Source organism: Triticum urartu, chromosome 7A, assembly GCF_056163025.1.
Source record: "Triticum urartu cultivar PI428250 chromosome 7A, HENAU_Tu73, whole genome shotgun sequence".
NCBI classification, from domain to species: Eukaryota; Viridiplantae; Streptophyta; class Magnoliopsida; order Poales; family Poaceae; genus Triticum; species Triticum urartu.
Window position 1 is genome coordinate 135838502 of NC_141879.1, and position 24348 is coordinate 135862849.

At 44.5% G+C, this 24348-nt stretch overlaps 3 protein-coding genes across 6 annotated transcripts; all 3 read left to right on the forward strand.

Annotated features, from left to right (window-relative positions):
• The first annotated feature begins 3901 nt into the window (after nucleotides 1-3901).
• On the forward strand, nucleotides 3902-6595 carry LOC125520275 (uncharacterized). Its single transcript, XM_048685156.2, has 9 exons — nucleotides 3902-4260; nucleotides 4346-4410; nucleotides 4577-4617; nucleotides 4815-4903; nucleotides 4989-5102; nucleotides 5248-5325; nucleotides 5579-5644; nucleotides 5971-6051; nucleotides 6129-6595. The coding sequence occupies exons 1-9, from the start codon at nucleotides 3958-3960 to the stop codon at nucleotides 6243-6245; spliced, it is 954 nt and encodes a 317-aa protein (XP_048541113.2). The 5' UTR covers nucleotides 3902-3957; the 3' UTR covers nucleotides 6246-6595.
• Nucleotides 6596-13958: 7363 nt separating this feature from the next.
• On the forward strand, nucleotides 13959-17186 carry LOC125526029 (uncharacterized). 3 transcript variants are annotated; one of them, XR_015609666.1, is made up of 3 exons: nucleotides 13959-14272; nucleotides 14370-14542; nucleotides 17095-17186. XR_015609666.1 is itself a non-coding variant. In XM_087531517.1 (2 exons), the coding sequence occupies exons 1-2, from the start codon at nucleotides 14021-14023 to the stop codon at nucleotides 14466-14468; spliced, it is 351 nt and encodes a 116-aa protein (XP_087387643.1). In that variant the 5' UTR covers nucleotides 13959-14020; the 3' UTR covers nucleotides 14469-14882. The 3 variants fall into 3 exon arrangements, 1 of the variants encoding a protein (XP_087387643.1); XR_015609665.1 differs by lacking the exon at nucleotides 17095-17186 and adding an exon at nucleotides 14858-15060 and having other exon boundaries at nucleotides 13961-14272; XM_087531517.1 differs by lacking the exon at nucleotides 17095-17186 and having other exon boundaries at nucleotides 14370-14882.
• LOC125520700 (bidirectional sugar transporter SWEET6b-like) lies at nucleotides 16979-19574 on the forward strand. 2 transcript variants are annotated; one of them, XM_087531516.1, is made up of 6 exons: nucleotides 16979-17211; nucleotides 17306-17792; nucleotides 17894-18110; nucleotides 18238-18399; nucleotides 18935-19054; nucleotides 19168-19574. In XM_087531516.1, exons 2-6 carry the CDS (start codon nucleotides 17713-17715, stop codon nucleotides 19327-19329), a joined length of 741 nt encoding a protein of 246 aa, XP_087387642.1. In that variant the 5' UTR covers nucleotides 16979-17211; nucleotides 17306-17712; the 3' UTR covers nucleotides 19330-19574. The 2 variants fall into 2 exon arrangements, with proteins under 2 accessions (XP_087387642.1, XP_087387641.1); XM_087531515.1 differs by lacking the exon at nucleotides 16979-17211 and having other exon boundaries at nucleotides 17226-17792.
• Nucleotides 19575-24348: the final 4774 nt, after the last annotated feature.

Genomic DNA, 24348 nt, shown 5'->3' on the forward strand with positions numbered 1-24348 from the left:
GTTCATTTGACAAAGAACACAATTATAAGATGGCAAGTGGAATGTTCTTCTTCGAAGCATGTTCCTAGTATTGACCCTGTCATGCAGTAAGAGCTAGAAAAAGATCTTGTAGCATAGCATAGTTGCATCCTTCCAGAGTTTTTTGAAAAGTGGAGCTGCTGGTTCACTCTTTGTCAACTCTTTATACATTTTGATAGAAGAATAGGATGTTCCCCAAGGATATTTTCATCTGTCACCCTGATTGGTGATCTGCAGAGACTGAGTGATATCTTGTAATTCAAGGAATTGTTGATGTGCTTGAGCTGAGAGTGGGAGGAAGAAGTTTTCACTCATGTCTGATGCTGGTAAAAACTCCTTAATGTTCAAATTGTCTTTGGTGGCAAAGGAAAAAAGCTCTGGAAATTTATCTCTTGTAATTCCATGACCCAAATTGTCAAGCTAGAAATCAATGGTATTGCCTGTGCCCAGATGTCCTTTGGTCACTGATTTGAAAACAACTAGTAGTCTGAAGATACTTTTCCACTAGAATGAACCAACATTTCTATTATTAATCTCTCCATCCGGTTAGTAAGATTCCCAAATGAGATTTACCCATGGAAGATTTTCTCTATGGAGGAATTTATGTAGATGTTTCATTAGGAGACATTTATTGTGAATTTCAATGTTGAGAACTCCCAATCCTCCTTGACCCCTCGGCAAGCAGACCTTGAGATAAGTGTTATACCTCTATCTTCCATGCCATACTTCCTCTAGAAACAATGTTTCAAAACTTTGTTGATTTGTTCAATAATGCCCTTGGGCAATTCAAGGGTGCACATGAAGAATAATGGGAGGTGTGCAAAGACAGACTTTATCAGGGTAAGCTTGTCTCCATATGATAGAAATGTTGAACAACCAGACAATCTTCTGTCAATCCTCTTGATAATAGGGGAAAAATCTTCCAGTTTAGGCTTCGAGAGTAACAGTGGCAGGCCTAGATATGTGAAAGGGAAGCTTCCAATAGAACATTCTAGTCTGGCAGCCAAAGATTGCATGACAACATTTTCTGTGTTGATAGGTACCATGGCTGATATGTCAAAGTTAACTCTCAAACCAGTAAAGACTGTGAAATGCAGAATGAGATTCTTGAGTTGTTCTACTTGAGCTTCATTTTATTAGATTTGGCACAGGTGATTGCATTTTTCTAGATTTATTTAAGTTTCTCTGACAATGTTCGTTCAGTGAGAGGAGACTTTACGTTGATTACCAGGCTCCTATGGTGATTCGTTAATATCAAGATATTATGTCAGTCGACTCTCTCGTAGGTGCTCGTACAAATAGAGTGTATGTACGTGTATTCATAGAGATAAGTATATGGACACATGTGCGAGCATCTTTGACTGTACAGTGTTAAAGAAAAATTGCGTTCAACATCTACATATGTGGCATTTTTCTAGCACCAATACATTGCTCTGCTCACGCAGTGATGGCACATTGCTATTATTATTATTATTATTATTATTGTTATTATTATTATTATTATTGTTATTATTATTATTATTATTATTATATATCGACAAGATCCTTTTTTTGAATGTTAGCAGGAAAAATGCTGAATTCATTGAATAGATAGAAGGCTGGTCCAGTTTATGAGGGAAATCAGACAAAAAAACCATATAGATGACGCCTTTCGGCAAACAACAAACAACACACACTCGCGAGCCACGGGTCCCTCTGACCGACTCCACCTCCAGGACGATGCCCCCAAGAGAGAACGTGACGTCGGATAGCGCCGCCATCGTCTGATCTAAACTAGATCAACGGTTTTCCTCGGAGCACGTTGGGAAAGGCGCCGCCATCTGCAATAAAGGAATCATAGGTGAGAGCAGCTACATCGATGCCTCCAACGAGGAGAGAGCAATGCCTGAAAGCGCCACATCGATGACTCTCGCCGCAATCGATGACTGTAGCCACCCATCTACCCCGCAAAACGCCGCCAAGCGCGAACTGCAACCGCACCATTCATGGCGTGAATCACCGCCAGCACTTGCGGTCGACCAGCAAGCTGACGAGCTCCTAGGCCTTCCCGTATGCCCTGCACGATGCCGCTCGCACCAGTCCACGCGCAGCACCACTCTTCCCGTCCACACGTGTGCCAACAGTCGCGCCAGATCTACGCCACCCCGCTGCACTCCCCCCTCCACCTTGCGCGTCGGCGGCAGCGTCAAATATGCGCCGCTGGTGCCATGGCGTAGCAAGGCCGCGCCCTCCCTACTCGCACGCCCCCGCCAGCCGCCAAGAGCATGACGACGTCGTCGAGATCCACATCCCCATGGCCGAGCCGCCCCTGCGCTGCTCGTGCTCCTCGCGAGACGGAGAAGACCCCCCTCCCCGCCGCCGACGCCGCTCGGGCTTTGCCCGGCAGCGCACTCCAGTGGTGGCGAGGAAGGTAGGGTGAGGTGGTTGGGTGGCAGCAGCGGCGATGTAGGGTTCTCCCGGGCGCTGCGGGGAGCGAGACATGAGCAGGAGGGGCGAAATTTGGGGATGAATATGTCACAGTGGATACTGGATAGCAACGTATATCGACAAAATTGCATAGGAGCACTCGGCGACGCTGCCCACCGAAATCTCCTCTACTCATTTGCATCGGGATCCCAACTACTATATTAGTCAGGATGTATTCCATGATTCAACGGTCGTGTATAACCCTCCCATATAAATATCAACAATTATCCTGACCTGACTAGTGGCAGAGGAGAAGACCCCATTGTCTCCAATGGCCACCTCCGAACCACCCATCAAATATTAAGTGCAGCCAGCCCGCTAGTACTATGGTTTTAGTCCCTCCATTTCAAAATATAGTGCGCTCGCGCTTCCCGAGGTCCAACTTTGACCATAAATTTAACCAACGAGACCAACTGCGGCGGGAGAAAAAATTATATAATTGAAAACTTCTTTCGAATACGAATTCACTGATATAAATTTTGCTCCCGCCGCAATCGGCCTTGGTAGTTAAATTTACGGTCAAAGTTGAAGTACGGAGTATCAAACCTTGCTAGTACTGGCCATCTAATATTTTAGTTGGACAAAATTTGAGGTTAGGAAGATTGATTATGTGATTAACTGTTTCCTCAAGGTTGTGTTTCTGTCGCATAATTTAGTACGACAAAAGAAGTAGTGCTTAACGATGGAGATATTTGTATTATCAACCATTCGACCCTAATCATGTAATCAAATTATTATATGTATGTTCACTGAGACATTTTTTTACTAATGCCTAGTTTGGCAGCATAGTTTTCTCAAAACCGTAGTAATCTAAAACCTCGGTATTCAATTACATAAACAATGAATACTTCAGTTTCGAAAAACCATAGTCGTTTCTTCTTCGGTTTAGAAAAAAGTGGTCAAGACATCTTTTCTTGAATACTAGTAAAAAATGGTATTAGGGTTAATATGTTTATAAAACAGTGATATTTGTTGAACCCAAACACTTCAAAGTTTCGAAAACTGTGGTTTCTGAGAAAACCATAATACTCTCCAAATACTTAAAAAAAACTAGCCTAAGTCTTTGTAGCGGCATCTTTTATTTTACCTTTTACCATGTAAGTTTTTTAGGGATGCCTTTCTATTGTAAGTTGCCTGGCAAGTTTACATTCATTTATTTCAATCAATTCTCTGTTGAGAACTTGCATCACTTTGTTAGTCAATATGTGAGTCAAATGTGCTGCGTCTAGTTCACTAATAAATGAGTATGGACAGCTTTTTATTATTGACATATACATAAACTCGTGTATTATGAAGTCACTCACAATTCAAGAAAAAGTTGCGTTAACCTCAAAACTAGTAACAACAGTAGTGGCTTAGATTCTGGTGCGTGTGGTCGCCGTGTGCTACTCGTTATCGACACGATGCTACTAGAAAATCGACAGACCACACACTGACACACCTGAACACACACACACAAAAAAGCTGCCTTTGATGGCCACCAAGGCCCCGAGCTGCTCCACCCGCTTCAGATCTCCGGCCAGCGCCGTTTGGTTCCTGCCGGCCGCCGTCTTCATCCTCCTCCTCCTCCTTCTGGGCCGCCCGACCATGGACCCCTACGCTCCCGCCACCCCTCCTGGTCCCGTGTCTTCCCGGCGCGCCGATCTGTACGGCAGGATGGCGCGGGACCTTGACGAGCGCGGCGCGGCCTTCTTGAAGGGCGGCGAGACATCGCAGTCCCTCACGCTCTCGGACCTCTTCGAGGTCAGGGACGGCGCCGTCGTGCCCAGGCTCAAGGTGAAGGCTTCTCGCCCCCTGCTCTCGCCGTCGTGGCACGCATGAATTTCTGAAAGTGTGACCGCTCTGCTGCTCATCTCATCAGGCCGTCGACCCGCCGGTGCGTGCAAACGTGCTCTACCTGGACCCGGTGTTCGCCGCCGAGATAGCGTAAGTGGTGAGATTTGGTTTCGAATCAACCGCCATGGTTCCAAGGATTGTTGCTGGCATGGATTTGGTTTGGCTGCAGTAGGCCAATCTGGGATGACAATATTGCTCATTCTTTGTAATAAATGGGACCAAAGCAGTGCTAATTGAGTATGATTTGTACATGCAGGAAGGCTGTGAAGGAAGTATTTCTTCCTTATTTTGATAAAGGTAAGGTTTATGTTCAGTACATTTAATAGTTACTCTCTCCTTCGGTATTACTTTCTGATATGGATAAAATAGATATGACCGCCTGTTCTATATTGCTTGGTCAATCTATACTTCATTAATTTGTAACATAAAGCTGCACACTTGTGTAAGTACTGCTTCATGTTGATTTGCTTTGCTCGGTCATTTCTTATTGCCAGCTATTTGGTTCCAAAATTCGAGCATGTACCACTTCAGTATGTTTCATGCCTCCCATCATCTGGAGCCAATCTTAGCAACCAAGGATGAGGTAATTAAATCATCTGATTGGGATTTGCGTGAGCATGGGATTACAACTTTTTGCTGATGTATCTTCTATGTGTCGTATTGTTGAGATTGAAGCCGAAGTCGATGCTGTAAAAGGAGTTACTGAGGCTGTTTGCCCCCTTAAAATTTCTTTGGATCGAGTGGTCTTGACATCAACTGGAGTTCTTCTTGGCTTGTGGCAGGTTTGAATCTTTGACAACACCCTATTCTGCTGCCAGATGACATGTTGGACACCTGTCTTTGTTTGTATACAATTAATCTTAGTGTTTCATCCTCCACTCTTACAAGTATACAGACTGAAATAAGTTATTTGGTTTCGTATTTTAGGTTGAATCTGGTACTGATCCTGCCGACATCCGCTCAAAATTGAGAGAAGCTCTCCCTCGAGCACCCCAAAAGCAGTTGGTGAGAGCAACTTAGATGAATTTGTTGGAAACATGACCTGACCCATTGTGAACATATAGCATCATATTGGCATGATAACATTGAGAAGGGAACTCAAATTTACTCTACTAGTTGACTTCCGCATTGCATCAAGTTCAATGTTCTGGATTCATTCTAGTGGGTTTACACACTTACTAATTGCTGATTGCTATTGACCTGATATTTCACGCGTCTCGATGAATTAGTCATTGACTCCATTTTATGCATGTGGCAGTATGATCCTGTTCTCCTCCACACATCCTTTGCGCGAATTCTGGGACCTCCTAAGCTCCCACAACAGGTAGCCCGCTACAACACAATTTTTTCTGTTGCTATTTTCTGTATCTGAATTCTTTGCAGAAAGGCACATGATGTTTTGCTTTAATCAGTGGTCTAGCAAGCTTCTTCAATATAACCATGCAATAAGCCTGCTAATTTGGATTGTTCGAGCATTTGGCATCGTAGTGCCTTTCTGTAACTGTTTATTATCTCTAATTTTTAGTATTCGTTAACTAGCAGACACCTTCTAGAGTTGTGCAAACTTTACTAGAACTAGCAAGGATTGTGCTCGTTTATTTAATATCGCATTGCATCAATTATTTTAACATTTGACCTACACTTTTTCAGGAGGGCACGTCATCTTTCAGTCACATCAAATTCTTCCATGACCTCGTTGCACAGGTTAATGGGAAAATCTGTGGCTTCCAGGTAAACTTTTGCATCACAGAAAGTTTATCCCGAAGATAATGATTCATTAGCTAATCTGCATCTCAAAACTGTTCCAGGCAAAGGTATCAGAGCTGTGGTATGTAGAAGAGTACGATGTGCTAGCCCTAGCACTGAATGGACAGATGAGAGTGCGGAGGCTCCACCTTGGCTGCAATGAGGGCCAAGATAACTGATGACAGTAAAGAGAACACCACCAGGGTATCAGTGCGCAATGCATCGTCTTTATGAGTTAGCAATGCTTGGGAGTGCCTCTATGATTAACATATACTAGTGTGTGCCTGTAGTGCGCTACTACTACTACTTAACAGTAGCATTGGGTAGGGATCTACCTATAAGGTATTTCCTCGTAGCGTTTTGCAGTGAGCTGCTTATTTTTACTCGGCAAACCTTTTGCCGAGTAGCTGACAAATAACACTCAGCTTATGTCGTTATGCCTACCAGGAGTATGCCGAGTCCTTTTTGTCGAGTGTAACACCCGATAACTTTTTGCCGAGGTTAAATTTAGCTTTCACAGTGTAGTCTTCGTACTTGACTTACACGTTTTTTCCTGTAATGAAAGAGAGGAAGTGTTGATAGCAACGGATTGCTTGATCAAAATCGGACGACAAGGATCCCATCGCGCTGGATGACTTAGCGAACTACAGCTGCCACATCATTTATGCGTGTGACCGAACAGCTGGCGTCGCGTTCATGTCCAGGTGAGCGAACATTCGCTCAATAGTATTTCCGCTCAAACTTTGGCTCTATTTTTCTTTTTTCTTTTAAAGATAAGTTCGGCTCTATTTTTCTGATGTGTTTCGCTTTAGGGTTGTTTATTTGCGTAGGACTGTCGGGGGATAATTGGATCGAGTAGGAGTTGTTACGTGGAAGAGGGGCTAGCTAGCTGCGCGATCCTTTGGCTAGGTGATGAGGAAGAAATTGACACGGCCAGGTGATGAGGAAGAAATTGACACGGCCGGCCGTTGTATGGGAGCACGGCCAGAGATGGACTTCGATAAGGTCTGCACCCAAATCACATGGTTCGGCCACCCTATTCTCATCCGATATAACTACCAAAAGGGCCCGTGCGTTGCAACGAAAGATTTTTTTTTTTTGATAATCTTCAATGGCCATGATCATATTTTGCTGCATCACTGAGATACACTATCACTCTCAATTTTGTGGAATCATGAACATTTTTTTAAACTCGTGAACGTATTTGAAATCATGATTTTTTTTTAAATCATGAACACCTTAAAAGATTTCCAAACATTTTCTAAAATTAAGAACAACTTTTGAATCCATGAACATTTTATACTATTTGCGAACATTTTTTAAAACTATGAACATTTTTTAACAATTTTCTTGAACGGCGAACATTTCTAGGATGGAAGAAAATTGTTTTTGAAATTGGTGTAACAATTTTTAAAATTGACAAACATTTTTTTTGATATAATGATTTTTTTATTTGAAAAACATTTTTTGAATCAGCGAACATTTTAAGGGCCCATGCGTTGAAATGGTAGAATTTTTTCATAATCTCCAATGGCCAAGATCACATTTTACTACATCATCGAGATACGCTATCACTCTTAATTTCGTGAAATCATGAACATTTTTTTGTTATAGCAAATATGCCCTTAGGTTGTAATAGAAGAAAAAACAATTAGTGCAAGGGAGATAAGGACTTTTAAAATATCATTTCATAAACTACGTTTGAATCACGTCATGATGAGATAAGGGACATTTAAAAAGTCATTTCAAAATCTGAATGTGTGATGGTCTCATCAAGACTTGATTTCCTACAGCACCATAGTGATTTTTTTTTGGCTGAGCAAACTGCACTGGTGGACCTTGTCTGAGCTAGATTGATGAATGATGTGTCTCTCATTGACCTAGCGCCGCGGCAGAAAAATATAATTATGTATGGAGGCAAATTAGACATCACGTACTCCCTCCGTTTCGAATTACTCATAGCAGAAATGGATGTATCTAGAAATGGATGTATTTAGATGTATTTTAGTTCTAGATATATCCATTTCCGCGACGAGTAATTTAGAACGAAGAGAGTAGCTTACAAAAACTAACATGAAAGTTGTGCCAATTTTTTTGGGATCAGTACATAATACATAAACCTTTTCTTTTACCCAACGCGCGAATCTATTCTATATAGGTGTCATTTCGTTTTGTTCGTTACTTACGAATCTATTCAATTTTTTGTGAATATTTTATAAAATTTCATGGTCATTTTTTAAAAAAATTCTTGAATATGTTTTGAATACACGACCATTTTATAAAAGTCATGAACCTTTTTTAATCTCATGAACATTTTGTTCGTAATCGTAAATTGTTCTGTAATATGGCAACAATTTCTAAATCACGAAAATTTTATAATTTTGCAATTTTTTAAAAACTCAACATTTTTAAAATTTGGATTTTCTGGGAATCCTGAATTAATTGAAAGAAGAAAAACACAGACAGAAATAAGAAAAGAAAAGGCAAAAAAACGAAATGAAAAAAATAAACAGGGATCATCGCAACTCGCACATGGGGTGGCCCGTGAACATGCGAAGGGAGGATAAGGCACGCTTGCTATAAGACAGAAAAAGAGAGAAAAAGGTTGACTGGGGCCTTGGCCATCGCGATGCTAGTGCCGTTGTGATATAATACAAGGGTACAATGATATAAGAACCGTAACCGACGGCGATTTTGAGAAAAAATAACAATCGTTTTCACTTATGGATGGCATACCGACGACGATCTCAAGAAGAAAAAAAACAATCGTTTTCACTTATGGATGGCATAGTGAGTAATTTATTGTAACTTCGGGGGCAATTTTCATGATGTATGGACAGAAGTATTAGCCCCTTTGTTATTAGATATAATAGAGATATAGATATAGGTATAGATTATTATTATATTATGAATATTATTAATACAACTAGCAAAAGGGCCCGTGCTTTGCAAAGGAAGTAAAGAATATCACACGCTCTTAATTTATAAAAAATGGTCTATAATCTGAGTATTTGTAGCTACGGCCCAAACAAAGATGGTTTTTGCCTACAAAAGTGAAGTTCAAGATTCCACCTTTCTTCTATTTAAACACGGTGTACATGTAGATTTAATACATACAAAGAAACGAGGAAGTGATCTTCAATTTTGTCTTCAATCCTGGTTTTGTTGAGATGTTCATCCACAATTCGAATCAGTAATGATATGAAAGAAAGATGGATAATGCACTACTGATTGAGATTGCATCCTATATAGTACTTTTTAAATGGTTAACAGGTAAAATAGTATCATATTCAGAATTTATATATTTTTCTAATTAAATTTCATATATAACATGTTAAATTTGAAGTTACGGTTTAGAAGATATGAGTGTTTTAAAAAAATATTTGATATGTACTGCGGGTCTAATGTCAGAAACATTAAGTTTTTTTTATAAAATAGCATGACAGACTAAGAATACCTATTTCTTTTAGGGTAGTAATCTGCGTCGGTGCGCCGGCCGAAAGTTTCGGCCGGTCGCACCGCAGCCGCCCGATTTACCTCTGTATTAACCGTCAGATCTAATCCTCACCAAGTCAATGCAGCTCATCTCTTCCTCCGCTGGTGTACACATCTAGCCACCATGGATGAGCGAGGCACCCAGACTCGAAGCACCACCGGGCTTGGCCGCCCCCGGCGCCGGTCACCGCCCTCGCCACCGGTTGCCGCCCTCGCCGCCAGTGGCCACCTGTGTTTCATGCTGGCTCGGCGCATGCAGCAACGTGTGCGCCGGTTGCAGCTCCCCCGGCGATGGTCACAACTCCGCTACGACGGTCGGAGCTGCGGCGACGAAGATCACCGGACGCGTGCCCTCGAAGACGAGCTCACGTCTGAACCGAGGCAAGGCTTGAACCGTCGCACACCCTCTGTGTTGCAAACGTTGTTAAAAAAGCTTCAACCCCTGGAAAAGCTTCAAGCCCTAGATGGAAAATCTTCAACTGGCACTGCGATTCACGAGGAGATACAACCGCTGATGCAAAATGCTTCAACCTTAGATGGAAAAAGTTTCAACCAGATGATAGAGAGAGCTTTAACCAAGGGCTGCTCAAACAAAAAAAGTTTAAATCGTTTACACAAAAGCTTCAACCATGGACAGAAAAAGCTTCAACCGTGTATGAAAAAGTTTCAATCGTTAAGAAAGAAACCTCCAACCTGACACTACAACCAGAGAAAAGTTATGTGTTGTAGCAACGCGTGACGCCGGTCGTAGCAAAATGCTATGCCGGTTGTAGCAAAATGTAGCGGCCAGACCTCAAACAGTCTAATCTCCGTGCTCCGGTGTTATCCCTAAATCAGTAATGCTGACACCACACAGTACTCGGAGGATTTATAACAGAGTAGCAATCACACACTTATTAGATCGAGTGTCTCAAAAGAGAACTTATTACAATAAATATGGCTTAAGGCCATCTAATAACGATAACAGCGGAAGGCTTGGAAGATAAGTGAGTCCATCAACTCCAACGGCATCACTGAGTATAGAACCACGACCTAAAAACTCCTTAATCGTCGTCTAAAAAGTCTGCAACATTAACGTTGCAGCCCGAAAACGGGTCAGCACATGGAATATGCTGGGAAGGTAACACATAGAGAGTAATGAAATGAAACAGCTATACTATATGCATATTTGGCTGGTGGAAAGCTCTATGGTTACAGTTTTGCGTAAAGCCAATTTTTCCCTACTTCAAAGGAATAGATTTATTTAACTATCATGGTAGTTGTTAAACATTGAGAATGGTTGACAGCATTCTCAATCCCAATTAAGCATCATCATTAAACAAAACCCAACAAAATTAATTTAGAGTAACATGTTGAGATTCACATGATAATGCAGGTACTAGATACTCAAGATGTCCATAACCGGGGACACGGCTAATCATGATTAGTTTATTACACTCTGCAGAGGTTTGCGCACTTTTCCCCACAAAACTCGATCGCCTCCGTTTGGTTTCTCGCACTACATGGTGTTTGAGAAGAGGATGACCGAGACATAGTCTTTCAGAAGCGCTAGCACCTTACGATCGGGTAGACCGTACCACCTACATCCCCTACATCTGCTAGTCTACCACTGTAAGAGTTCGCACGACTTAGTCAACTATGCTAGAGCCGATAATAGCTTGTGGCTGCACACGGAAGTTTCTAGTATGAATAGTCTCATGATCCCTTTGAGCCTGGGTAGCGGTCCAAAAGAAAACAGGCAAGTCCTGGAATACCCAGGTGCCTCAATCTACCCAGATGTGTGTTTAAGTTGCCACCTTAGATAAACCATTAATTAACAAACTCACATCTGTCATGGATATCACTCACCCAATCCACGTCTACTAGCATAGCATGGCATAATAAGCAAACGTAGAAGTAACTCCCAAAGGTTTGATAATAAACAGGTAATAGGTACTACCTCAACTACTTCCCATCCCACAATTTAAATAGATCCTAATCATGCAATGTGTGAGGATTGATCCAATGCAATAAAACTGGGTAGTAGGAAAGGTATGATCAAAGTGTTACTTGCCTTGCTGTTGATCCGCGAAACCTAGAGATTCGAAGTAACAAGCGGCACACTCCGGGTATTCTATCGCAGACAAACAAACAAGCATATAATAAGTACTCATCTAATGCACGGGTAAAACTCAAATAAGAGATCTAACCAGAAGATTCAACTTAAGAACTCTGGTTGGCAAAAAGAATCAAATCGAACGAAGCAACGAAAGTCAAACGGCGAAAGAAAACAACTTCGTTCTACTAATCTGGATCTAGGGAAAATTTTATAGTAGAAAAATCTTGTTTAAGTTGGTTAAACGGATAGAGGGTTTCGAGACGAAACTCCAGGCGCTTGAATCGCCTGATTCCGATAAACGAGCGAAAAATTATACTAAAACGAAAATCGGATCAGGAATTGCGATCAGAAAAATCGCGGATTTAATCCGAGAAAAAAAACGATGAATGTTCGCTAGAACGAACGAACGCTCACTATTTAAATAAACCGGAAAACCGATCTATTTAAAAAAAGCCGAATAAAATAAAACAACAAAAAACAGACGGTTTTTCGAAAAAAACGGCGGCACGGAAATCGAGGCGGCGGCGAACCTCGGGCGGCGTGCGGCGCGGGTGGCGGCAGGGCACGGGGCTCGAGGCGGGGCTGGCGGCTAGGGTTTGCCCCGGGTGGGCTGCCCCGGCTTATAAAGCCCTGGCGGGCCAGAGTCCTAGTCGGACACGGCCCGTAGGTCGGTTCGTTTTTTTATTACGCGCAGAAGAAAAATAAAAAGAAATACTAAATGGACTCCAAAAATTCCGAAATAAATTTTCACGGGCTTCTAAAATCAAGCCGCACAAGGTGAACATTTATTTGAGACCTAAATGCAATTTTGAAAAACGCACATTTTTCCTAAATTCAAATAAAACACCGAAAAACTCTGAAATAAAATTTTATTTGATTTTATTATTTGATCCTCAATATTTCTTTATTTTGGGAAAGTCATTTTATTTCTTTTCTCATATTTTTGTAATAGAAATAATTGATGATAAAATAAATAAAATCAAATGATCCTATTCTCAAAACTTGAGAAAACTCAAATATGAAAATAACGAAATCCCCAACTCTCTCCATGGGTCATTGAGTTGTGTAGAATTTCTAGGATCAACCCAAATGCAAAAATAAAATATGATATGCAATGATGATCTAATGTATAATATTCCAAATTGAAAATTTGGGATGTTACACAAAATCTATGCCGGTTGAAGCATGTAGCAAAACTGCAGCGTTTTGTCATCTTCTTCCACCTCCAGCCGTCGCTGGTTGAAGCTTTTTTTTTTGCATCGGTTGTAGCTTTCCAGACCGCCCGTTGCAACATCAGGGGGACTCTCCCATGGTGCTCCCAGCTCGCCGTCCGCCTCGAGCTTTTAAGCCATGGGTGACTTGCATGTGAGCTCGCACGTGATGCCCCCTGTCATGGTAGCACCAGTGCTCAGCCCCATCGCGCGTGCGGCCATGGCTTATGAGCTCGTCGACTCAAACCGTGGTAGCAAAACGCGATGCCGATTGTAGTTGAGTGGGATGCCGGTTGTAGCAAAATGTGACACTGGTTGTAGCACGTAGCACAAAACACGACGTCTGCAGTGTTGCTCGGAACAGCGCCGCCGTCCTTGCAGCTCGCCGTCACCATGCTCGCCATCCATGATGGCAGCTCTCCTGGGCACCAGTTGCAGCAGGAAATGACGCGGTTCCAGCTTCCGCCGATGCCGACGAGCGAGGACGGCGAACGGCGACGAGGACGGCCGGTGCGGTGGCCACCGGCGATGAGGACGGCCAGCGGGGACGGAGAACGGCGACGAGGACGGCCAACTAAGGTAGGGACCGGCGAGATGAAAGAGAGAGGGGAAGCAGCGCAGCCGCGTGAGGTGTTTAAATGGCGAGCGATTGGTGGGCCCCGTCAGCCTCGTGTCCCATCCACGCGGAAAGGCTGGCCATACGATGGAAGGAGATCGCATGGGGTCACGCGCGACCGGCCGAGTGGTTCGGCCGGCGCCCTGGCCCCAAACGTTTCCTTTCTTTTATTAGGATATATATATATATATATATAATTATATATATATATAGAGAGATAGATAGATAGATAGATATAGATATATTTTTAGGTATAGATATGTGCACCTTTTTTTTTTGAGGGGAGATATGTGCACCTTAGAGAACGGAGGAAGTGTGTGTCCACAAACCGACGTTTTGTCGTAACCATATTTTGCCGTCCAACTTTCTTGGGCCGGATTGTCTAAAAAAAAACTTTCATGGGCTGAATCTAGTTGGAGAAGCCCGGCCGTATATCTGAGTAGAGCCGACAGCAGAGCCTGTATAGGGGAGCAGTGGCCTGTACACGCGGAGCTACCGAGAACCAGAAGCCGAAAGCAAGTGAGCTGAGCGACGATGCTGGTGGTGGTGACCGCGAGCCCCGGCGGGCCGGAGGCGCTGCAGGTGCGTGAGGTCGAGGACCTCCCGACGCCGGGGGAGGGCGAGGTGCTTGTCGTTGTCGGGGTGGCCGCCGCCGGCGTCAATCGCGGCGACACGGTCCAGTGGCAGGGCCGGTACCCGCCGCCGGCCGGCGCCTCGCCTTACCCGGGGCTCGAGTGCTCCGGCACCATAGTCGCTCTCGGGGCCGCGCTGGGCCGTCGGTACCAGGTGCCCAGCCTACCCCCATGGTGAATTTGGTGATGGCTGCTGCTGCTCTGAACCTCACTTTTTTTTTTTTTTTTTTGCATATGTTGTTGCGTTGCAGGTGTGCGCGCTGCCTGCTTACCGGCGGGGGGTATGCAGAGAAGGTGGTGGTTCCGGCAGGGCAGCTGCTCCCGGTGATGGAGGGGGTGTCGCTGACTGACAGCCGCCAGCTTGCCCGAGGTGGCCTGCCACCATTTTCATGCCACTCACCTCTCCCTCGGTGAATCCTTCCTTGTAAGAAAATCTCTGTTGCTAATTTGTTCTGCATGTGATGATTGCAAACGGCTAGCAATTCACCCCTCTTGCTTCTTCCTTGGAGTGGGACTGACTGGCTGTAAATCTCTTACACTGAGCACCTGAGCTGGAATGTCAGATATCTTTTGTTAGAACAACATGCCTCGACTAACTGAGAAATAGCCAAGTAAAGAGGAATTGTGCTTACTCAAATGGAGTGCAAACTACGTTACCACAGTTACTCATATGCAAAACGTCCTGGACTCCTGGCTGTATTTATTATTCCTGATGATTGGGTATCTCCAATGTATGCAGATCCATGGTGGATCAAGTGGAATCGGTACATTCGCTATACAGAATTCAAAGCACTTTGCAAATGTACACATGAGACATTATTCTTTGTAAGTAACAGTAGCAGCAAAATTTTGCTAGTTCTAAATTTCAAGGTTGCAAGTGTACACATTCAAATACACCGATTCATGTGTTAACGTTGCAGAGACAACATCTCTACTGCTCTAGGAGGCACTTTTGAGTGTCTGCATCAACCTTTAGGAATTGCAGCTGGGCTGCAGAAGAGCTAAATAACAAACCACCAACTCCATATATCTACTGTGAAGATAAGTATAATAAACACAGACAATTTTTGACATTTTACATTCATACATCAACACAAATTGATGTATACTATCGCTGTTAAGTAGCCATGGCCATCATACAAAACTACGATGCATAAAAAATTGAGGTTCGTCATTTATATTCCATGATATGAGAATAAGAAGACCAATTTACACAAAAGTTCACTGCTAAGTTTCATTTTGATCCAAACAGTGTGCCAATTCACATGGACCAAGCTTATATGTGGTACTTCCAACCCACAAACTAAACAGATTTCTTAGTTCAGATCATACTTTTATGTAGGAAAAGGCTAGCGCGGCCCTTAAGAACCCTAACCAATGCTGCTTTGTTTTTACAACTTTCATTGTTTCTAACATCCAAATCAAACTGTTGTTACACACATGTTTGCTGTATAGATGCACTCAAAAAATCCTACATTTACTTTCTCGGAGAATTGCATTTTTCTGGTTGTAAAAATAGGATGAGCAGCAACTTTCTTGTCAACATGATGGCCTCCTGAAAATAATTGAGACCAGTCCATCACTTATTTATGAACTACTACTTTTACTATCGATGATAAGTGAGCTAATTTTTCCTTAGAGATTGCCTTCCCATTGGCACTAACTTGTATAGATGCATGTGGCCATTTTATTGATTATTCTCGAGGACCTTACAAAGTATAACAACAATATGTCTGAATCCGCCATCTTGGCAACGTCTGCCGCTACTCCTATCCATATGATGATGGGGTGCAAGCTAGGCCACATACCCAAACCTCTCACCTAAGCCTAACATCTAAAGTCGGAGGCCTCGACCGAGCCACCTACCGGGTCCGGGGCACAAACCGGTCCGGCGCACTCACATGTGTTGTTGCCATCTTCCACTGGTCCATCTTCAGAGCAGATTGAGGTGTCAACCTTGGCAGGTCCTCCGCCATCGACATCACCATGATGCCAAACGATGACCTCCACCTACGCGAGTCCAACTCCAAGCAGCGGACGTAGATCCATGCTAGGATAGGGCCGCACCACCGCCGTCGCCCACCACCCACAAGCACCACCCAACCCCAAGGTTCCCAAAGCGGCGCCTACAAGAAGGGAACGGCGCCGTGAGCGCCGCCGCCGCCCAACAAAGTTAGGGCTTTCGCCCGGGAGACCTAGGGGAAGGAGAAGTGAGGAGATCAGTCCATACCGATGCCTCCAAGGAGGGGAACGACGCCCTCAGGCGTCGCCGTCGGCGCGGCTTGCCAGGGATTTTGCCCAAACTAGATCCCTGCCACCAGCAGCGCCTCCTGTACAGAACCGGCGACCAAAGGAAGCGCGGCCCAACCAGGCTGGCCCGCACGTCGAACAGGAGAGGAGGGGAGGCGCCAGATCGCGCGCACCGGCCACCGCATAAGCCGCCGACCGCCGCCAACGACCACCGGGATCCTGCCGCCCGTGCGGCCAGGACGCCAGATCCACCGCCCGCACGGCTTCTGGCCGGAGCCTACCGTGCCTCGCCAAAGGAGCCGCCACTCCAGATCCGGGACTCCCCACGCATAGGCAGAGCAGCCGGGGCCCTGCCGCCACCATCCTTGGCGCCCCGGGCTTGCCCGACGGCTGCCTCAGGTGGCGGCGAGGAAGGGAGGGGGAGGTGAGCCCGATGGTGCGGCTAGGATTCGCCCCCCCTTGTCCCAATGCACTCGTAATGCATATATAGTCCCTCCTAATCATTTTGTGTTTGTTTCTTGTCAAGATTCAGATCGAATTTTCGACATCAGACACGTATTTTGTTAATCAGATGCTGAAGGTAAGATCAGGACACAAAAAACATATGGGACTTAATAATTAGCAGTTTCATTTTGATATACTGTGCGAAAACACTTATTTTCCAGGAATCTAGCTTCATGTAAGCATGCAAAGTTGATTTTTTACATCCAATTTGACCAATTGCAGAAAAAATCAATCCTCTCCACTTGAAGGTAGGTGATGCACACAGATTTCTTCTTACCTTGCAAGCACCGTTGGATGAAGACAGTACTGTAGGCATGATCATGATCATGGAGAAGCGCAGTGAGTGCTCAACCCATCTGTACATACGCTGCACTTTATGCCCCCGTGCCGCTGCCATGCTTATCTTGCCTCTAATTGATCTGTCTCACCACAGTGCCGTCTTGCTGTCCCTCCCCGGCTTGCCTCGATCTTGCATGAGAGGTTTATTTGCGTAGGACTGTCGGGGGATAATTGGATCGAGTAGGAGTTGTTACGTGGAAGAGGAGCTAGCTGGGCGATCCTTTGGCTAGGTGACGAGGAAGAAATTGAGACGGCCGGCTGTTGTATGGGAGCACGGCCAGAGATGGAGTTTGATAAGGTCTCCCAAATCAGAAGGTTTGGCCACCCTTAACAATATCCTCATCGGATATAACTTGGGGAAGGCCAAGGCGTACGCCCTACTATATAAGCTCGGCCACCCACGCCCCAAACAAATCACAACCAACCTTCCTCAAGTCGTTTGTTCCCCCGAGCAATCGAGTTGTGTTCCCGGCGGGCGATCGATCGATCTTGCTGAGCATCATGGTTTCCGCCGACGTGGCCCGCAACATCGTGGGCATCATTGGCAATGTCATCTCCTTCGGCCTCTTCCTCTCCCCTGTGTAAGCCCTCTCCTCCTCCTCCTCTCGGCAATGTATTCATGGATGGAAGGTGGTTGCTAGGGCATGAACCTGACGCTCGTTTTCTGCTTGTGCGTCCGCAGGCCGACGTTCTGGCGTATCTACAAGGCCAAGGACGTGGAGGAGTTCAAGCCGGACCCCTACCTGGCGACGCTCATGAACTGCCTGCTCTGGTTCTTCTACGGGCTCCCTATCGTCCACCCCAACAGCACCCTCGTCCTCACCATCAACGGCATCGGCCTCGTCATCGAGGGCGCCTACATCATCATGTTCATCATCTACGCGGCCAAGAACACAAGGGTACGTACGTGCAACCCTCCTAATGCCCCCTCATCCGGCCTACTGTCTCTTTTCGGCGTTAGTTTCTGTACAGAAGATCCTCCTGCATGCCCCTAACCCATGCCATGTGCCTGTGCTGTGCGTGCAGTGGAAGATGCTCGGCGTGCTCGCCATCGAGGCGGCGTTCATGGCTGCCGTGGTGGCCGGTGTGCTCGTCGGCGCCCACACCCATGAGAAGCGCTCCATGATCGTAGGCATCCTCTGCGTCATCTTCGGCTCCATCATGTATGCCTCCCCGCTCACCATCATGGTACGTACACCACCCCAACTTATGGATCGTCGACCCGCGATCTTTGATAACTGCTTTAACTTGTTAGTTCAGGTGGCTAATTAATCTGCGTTGTGCACGTATGGTGTGGTAATGATGTGTTGTCTAGAAAAATACCTTCCTACAATTTATTTTTAAAGTTCAAGTAGATGCTTTTGGCAGATCTCAATTTGTTAAGTAACACACCTTGTTTGTTGTTGATTCTGCTTGAAAATCTGTGTCCGTCTAAAAGATGCACCCACCTTTCATGTTTTAACGTTCGTGCCAAAACCCTGTTCAAAAGAAGTTTGAATTGAGTTGTTCACCTCTCACGCACCCAAGTTCTTCTACAATATGCTACATCATATATTTTTAATCAAAAAAGCCTACGGTTTATTTCTATCTCAAAGGTAGACTTCCTTTACAGGGTGAATTACTAGCTCAGGCTAATTGTTAATGACGGACGCTGAGTGTACTAAATACATTATTACTCAAAAAATTAAGATGAAAGTAGTAATATTGTACTGCTTATTTGCAGGGTAAAGTGATCAGGACCAAGAGTGTGGAGTACATGCCGTTCTTCCTGTCGCTGGTAAACTTCCTCAACGGTCTCTGCTGGATGGGCTATGCGCTCATCAAGTTTGACATCTACATCACGGTATGTACCTAGACATTGGATAAAAAAAAGTCACAAACCCATCCAGACTTACAATCAAGAATTCCTCAGCGTGGTTCGATCTAACTGTTATGTCCTCTTTAAATTCTGTGCAGATCCCCAATGCCCTCGGTACAATCTTTGGCCTCATCCAGCTGATCCTATACGGGTACTACTACAGATCGACCCCCAAGAAGGGCAAAAACGTTGAACTGCCCACCGTCCTCACCAAAAACGCCGTTACCAGTGGCGACGTCTCGGTCACCATTGAGAAATAAGCTTGGCGTCATTTTTAGCCCTAAAGATTTTTGAGTAGTTAATACCGGATGATACCAACAGGTCTGATGTTAATTAGTAGTACTTTTTGTTAGCTAGTATAGAGTCTGAGATTGCCTTTAATTTTGTGAACAATTGTCGTCTGTCCGAGACTACAGTGCAAATTGCAAGTGTATATATAAATACCAATGCAGCTGAGTTATCTCAGAGATATATTATGACACCACGTATGCCTGCCTGTTTTCAATCTGCTCTTACTTGATGATTCAATTGCTTTGTTAAATTATTTTATTCAATATCCCCGATGTGTTTGTATTATGTTTTCGCTTTGAGTCCATACGTGGTGTTACTATTCATCATTCAGGGTGCAGAATAAGTTATTCTTCACCCTAGGTAATATTACGATCATTTCATAATTAAATTACGTTTGGAATTCAAATAGTTACATTCCTATTGATTCATTACGTAAAGTTTGACATAAAAAAATAAAAATATAGGTCATAAGACAAGAAAATTTGCAGTTTATGTGTATTTTAGACTATGTTTTTACGTTTGTAATTTTACATAATATAAAATATTTTTTACGGCGATTATATATTTTCTTACGGTCTCTTTTTGTGTCAGAAATAAGACAAAACTTACGGAACGTAAAATTACGGTGCATTGATGATAAAATAGAGGGGGTGAAGAATAACTATTCTTCACCCAGGATGACGAATAGTGCGACCCTATATATATATATATATATATATATATATATATATATATATATATTTCATTAGTGTGTTTGATCGCATGGTGTCTACTATATAGACACACACTTTTTCGTCAAGAAAAATAAGTTGAGTATAGGAAGAGCCATGCTCAAAATAGATAGCCCACCAACTTGTGGCTGTAACTAGTAAGAATCCAGCCCTTTCCATTAAGGGAAATAAAATAAAATCCAACTTGAAGCAACATCCAAACAAGCAGCCCAGTCTAGCTAAATAGATCCACGCTAGACAACAGACCGTGTTTCAATATCCAAGAGCAAGCGTTTTTTTATCAATTTATTTTCTTTGTATTTGAATGATCTAGAGTCATCTAGCGATCATTACTATATGAATCTAATTAGATTCTGTTTGATCAATAATCACTTATAATTTGTTAGGTTTTGTTCCCAAATCATCATCATGTGTACTAGAATTAGAAAACATGATTCTGGTTCTGCAAAACAAAGAGCGGCAGTTGAGGCTCGAACTCAAACGAGTGCCCTCGATAGATATTTAGTGAGACTCCCAACTTGATTATGAAAATCACACTGCAGATGTTAATGTTGATGATGATGGTGATGATAATACAATAGGAGGTTGAGGCTCATGATGCAGAAATTGATGTCTTAGAGATGATATAGTACGAAGATATGATTGAAGATTATATTCCAAGAAATACTAGACGGATGGTCCTTTTTGGTAGAACATGAGGTTCGTTCATTGCTTTGCGATCACATTACCATTTTAGCATAGTATTTGATATATGCCTAAATAAGGTACAAATAAAACAGTCTGGAAATTATATAATAAAGTGACAATATGGTTTACGCATATTAATTCTTCTGTTATGTGAATTGTTCAATATTTTGGGCCAGATTTTGGTTTCTACCCGAGGCCCCAAATTTCTGGAGATGGCCATGCTAAACAGCCGATGAATCCGGCCGAAGACCGATAGCCTTAAGTGAGTTGGTTTCTAGCCCCGCACAGCTCCAAACACTTCATTTGCCACCTGTTCAAAGAGGCTTACTCCCCATGCAATAGATATGTTTTGACCTCCTTTCTCTACAAAAACAACCAATAGTGAATCCAATATCCAATTAGTTTGACCAGAATAGACACATCATGGGGGAGAGGAGCAGGAAATTTGGGGGAGGGGTAGTTGCTACGGGTGGGATAAGATCGTGGGGAAGATCTTTTGTTTTGGTTTTTTACCGACCGGAGGCCATAGGCTAGCAAGGGTAGAAAATTTTGGAAAAGACCGAGGGAAATGGTATTTTTGACATAAACACATGAAATATTTTTAGGAAATTAGAGTTTCTTTTGGTGTGAATACGTTTCTCGGCCCGTACGACTATAATTGATACTTGTGAGCCCAGAAGACCAAGGTAGTTACTTGTGGGCCTGGAAGACTAGGATCGTTACTTGTGGGCCTGAACGATGAAGATTGGTATTTGTGGATCAGGATAATACTTGCGAGGCCGGACAACTAAGGTTGGTACTTGTGGTTCCGGACGACTATGATCGATACTTGCAAGGCTGGACGACCATGAGTTGTTTCTACGGGAGTACATGGGAATGAGAGCCCCCTAGCAGCCACTTATATACTCGACGAGGCTAGGGTTTATATAGAGAGAAATCCAATCTAGGGCTGCCGCCGCATCAACTTGGAGGTTAAGTTGGTCGCATGGTATAACACCGTCAGTAGGACCTCGGTTAGGTCTTCAATATTGGCAACTAGGTGGGTGGTTGGCGGGTCAAAAAATTCGACATTCCCACATGACTCCCATATCCGATCATAAACAGAGGGTTGGCCATCCAATATTGCAAGCCTATGAATCACATATATCATCTCATTCGGAAGGATTTTGTTGCAGTCCTCATAAGCCTGACCTGACATGACATCAGTGCTAGGGGAAGTTTTACCGAGATCCGATCAGACATAGATCTAGGGTCTTCCTGCGAGGTCAGGTCAGTTGTCGAGCACCCGATCTGCGTCATCGGATCCAGGATTGTGGCCAGGTATAATGTAAGGTTTTCTTACTTGGCCTAATCCTTATCTTAAATTGGCTTTGGGATGGGCATGTTTTGCTGTCCCTCGATCTGGTCTGACACCCAACTCGAGAAGGACAGATCCCCACGAGAATTCGTGGTATACTCCAAGTTGTCAAATCTCATAACCTAGCCGGGAGCAAGGTTCTCAACCTAGCCTAGATGGCCGGTTGAGTCAGCGAAAAGCATGATGCCCCCGAAAAAAGATCTGTCCCGGCATAAAGGTCATGCCAGAACCCATCTGCTCACCCATGTTGATCGCCATTGATTCGCGGTGGCTACGTAGCGAGACCTACATGGGCCACCAATGACGGGGTCGGTTCCTGCGAATCTCGGGTAGGGGTCCCGAGCTAGTAGCCTAGATGTGATGATAACATTGGATGCATGTTTTACCCATGCTCGGGCTCTCTCATAGAGATAATACACTATCTCCAGCTTTTTGATACTATTGATTTGTGACGGGGTACAGAGTACATGTTTATCTACCTCGAGATTGTTGATGTCATCTACGAGCCCTACCACCCTGGTTTATATAGTTACCATGGGTTCTAGGGTTATAGATAAGTCGACTATGTATATGGTAGATCGTGGTATAGACGATTGAGGGAGTCCTGGACTAAGGGGTCCTCGGGCATCCGGCCTGTTATCCATGGGCCGGACTGATGGGCTGTGAAGACATGAAGGCCGAAGACTGTACCTATGTCCGTATTGGACTCTCCTTGGCGTGGAAGGAAATCTTGATGACTGACTATGAAGATTCCTTCTTATGTAACCGACTCTATGTAAACCCTAGATCCCCTCGGTGTCTATATAAACCGAAGGGGTTAGTCCGGAAAGGATATATTCATTGCCATAGTCATACATGCTAGACGTCTAGGGTTTAGCCATTACGATCTCGCGGTAGATCAACTCTTGTAACACGCATATTCATCAATATCAGTCAAGCAGGACGTAGGGTATTACCTCCATAGAGAGGGCCCGAACCTGGGTAAACATTGTGTCCCCTGTCTCCTGTTACCATCAATCCTAGACGCACAGTTCGGGACCCCCTACCCGAGATCCGCCGGTTTTGACACCGACATTGGTGCTTTCATTGAGAGTTCCACTATGCCGTCAACGAAAGGTTCAATGGCCCCTTCAATCGTCTATAGTGACGCTGTCCAAGGAGAAACCTTCCTCCCCGGACATATGTTCGTGTTCGGTGGCTTCATACTATGGGCCAACTCGCTTGGCCATCTGGAGTAGATCGATAGTTATGCCCCTGGCCACCAGGTCAGATTTGGAAGCTTGAACTACGTCACGGATATCCGCAGAGACTTGATCTTCAATGGATTTGAGACCGCAGCGATCGCTCCCCCTCGCCCCGATGAATGTGACTTAAATCTGTCATCAGACCAGATTCAGGAGATGGCTCCTGTTGCTGCAATGGCCTTAGAACCAGAGAAGATCGTGTCTTTCGAGGCCACAGAGTCCGCGGCGCTAGAGCTGCATGCAGACTCGACACCCTGCAATATTTGCGCTAACGGAACTCCGGACTCGTCTCCATCTATAAGTTCCGGATCACGTACGCTTGCGGACACCGAGCTAGATCGGTTATTGATCTTCGAATTCAGCGCCGCAGACATTTTTCAGTACTCACCTTTGGGCGATGCGCTAAACTCTTTAAAGAATTTGTCCTTGGAGAAGGACTCACAGCCGAACTATGTTCGGTTCGAGCCAGAGGCTGATAACGGGGAATTTTGCTTCCCACCCGCCACCCACTTCATAGCCACTGTCGATGAATTAACCGACGTGCTTGATTACGGCTCCGAAGACATCGACGGTATGGACGACGATGCCGACATGGAGCAAGACCAAGACCCGCCATTTACTGGACGTCGGACCACCACCTCTTCATACGATGTGTACACGGTCGACACACCTAAAGAAGCTAGCGACGATGACAAAGGGGATCCAGTCGCGGATAAACCTTATGAGACACAGTCCAAGCGTCGGCGCCCTAAACGCCGTTCTAAGCCTCGTCGCTCAAAAGATGACAACACTGGCACCGGAGAAAATGGTACCCCGGGCGACGCCGAAAACAATGAAGACCATGTTGGAGCTGCGTCTGAACAGGAGGAACAAGACAACGGGCAAGATGACCCTGATAAACAGGCCACGCCCAATGACTCGGATGATGATAGTTATCGTCCAGTCTCTGAAGATGAGGAGAGCCTCGGT

Coding starts and splice junctions, on each gene's coding strand:
- LOC125520275 (XM_048685156.2), top strand. CDS start 3,958: ATGGCCACCAAGGCCCCGAGCTGCTCCACCCGCTTCAGATCTCCGGCC. Junction 4,261..4,345: donor CCGTCGTGCCCAGGCTCAAG/GTGAAGGCTTCT, acceptor TCATCTCATCAG/GCCGTCGACCCGCCGGTGCG. Junction 4,904..4,988: donor TCTTAGCAACCAAGGATGAG/GTAATTAAATCA, acceptor CGTATTGTTGAG/ATTGAAGCCGAAGTCGATGC.
- LOC125526029 (XM_087531517.1), top strand. CDS start 14,021: ATGCTGGTGGTGGTGACCGCGAGCCCCGGCGGGCCGGAGGCGCTGCAG. Junction 14,273..14,369: donor CGCTGGGCCGTCGGTACCAG/GTGCCCAGCCTA, acceptor GTTGCGTTGCAG/GTGTGCGCGCTGCCTGCTTA.
- LOC125520700 (XM_087531516.1), top strand. CDS start 17,713: ATGGTTTCCGCCGACGTGGCCCGCAACATCGTGGGCATCATTGGCAAT. Junction 18,111..18,237: donor ACGCGGCCAAGAACACAAGG/GTACGTACGTGC, acceptor CTGTGCGTGCAG/TGGAAGATGCTCGGCGTGCT. Junction 18,400..18,934: donor CCTCCCCGCTCACCATCATG/GTACGTACACCA, acceptor GCTTATTTGCAG/GGTAAAGTGATCAGGACCAA.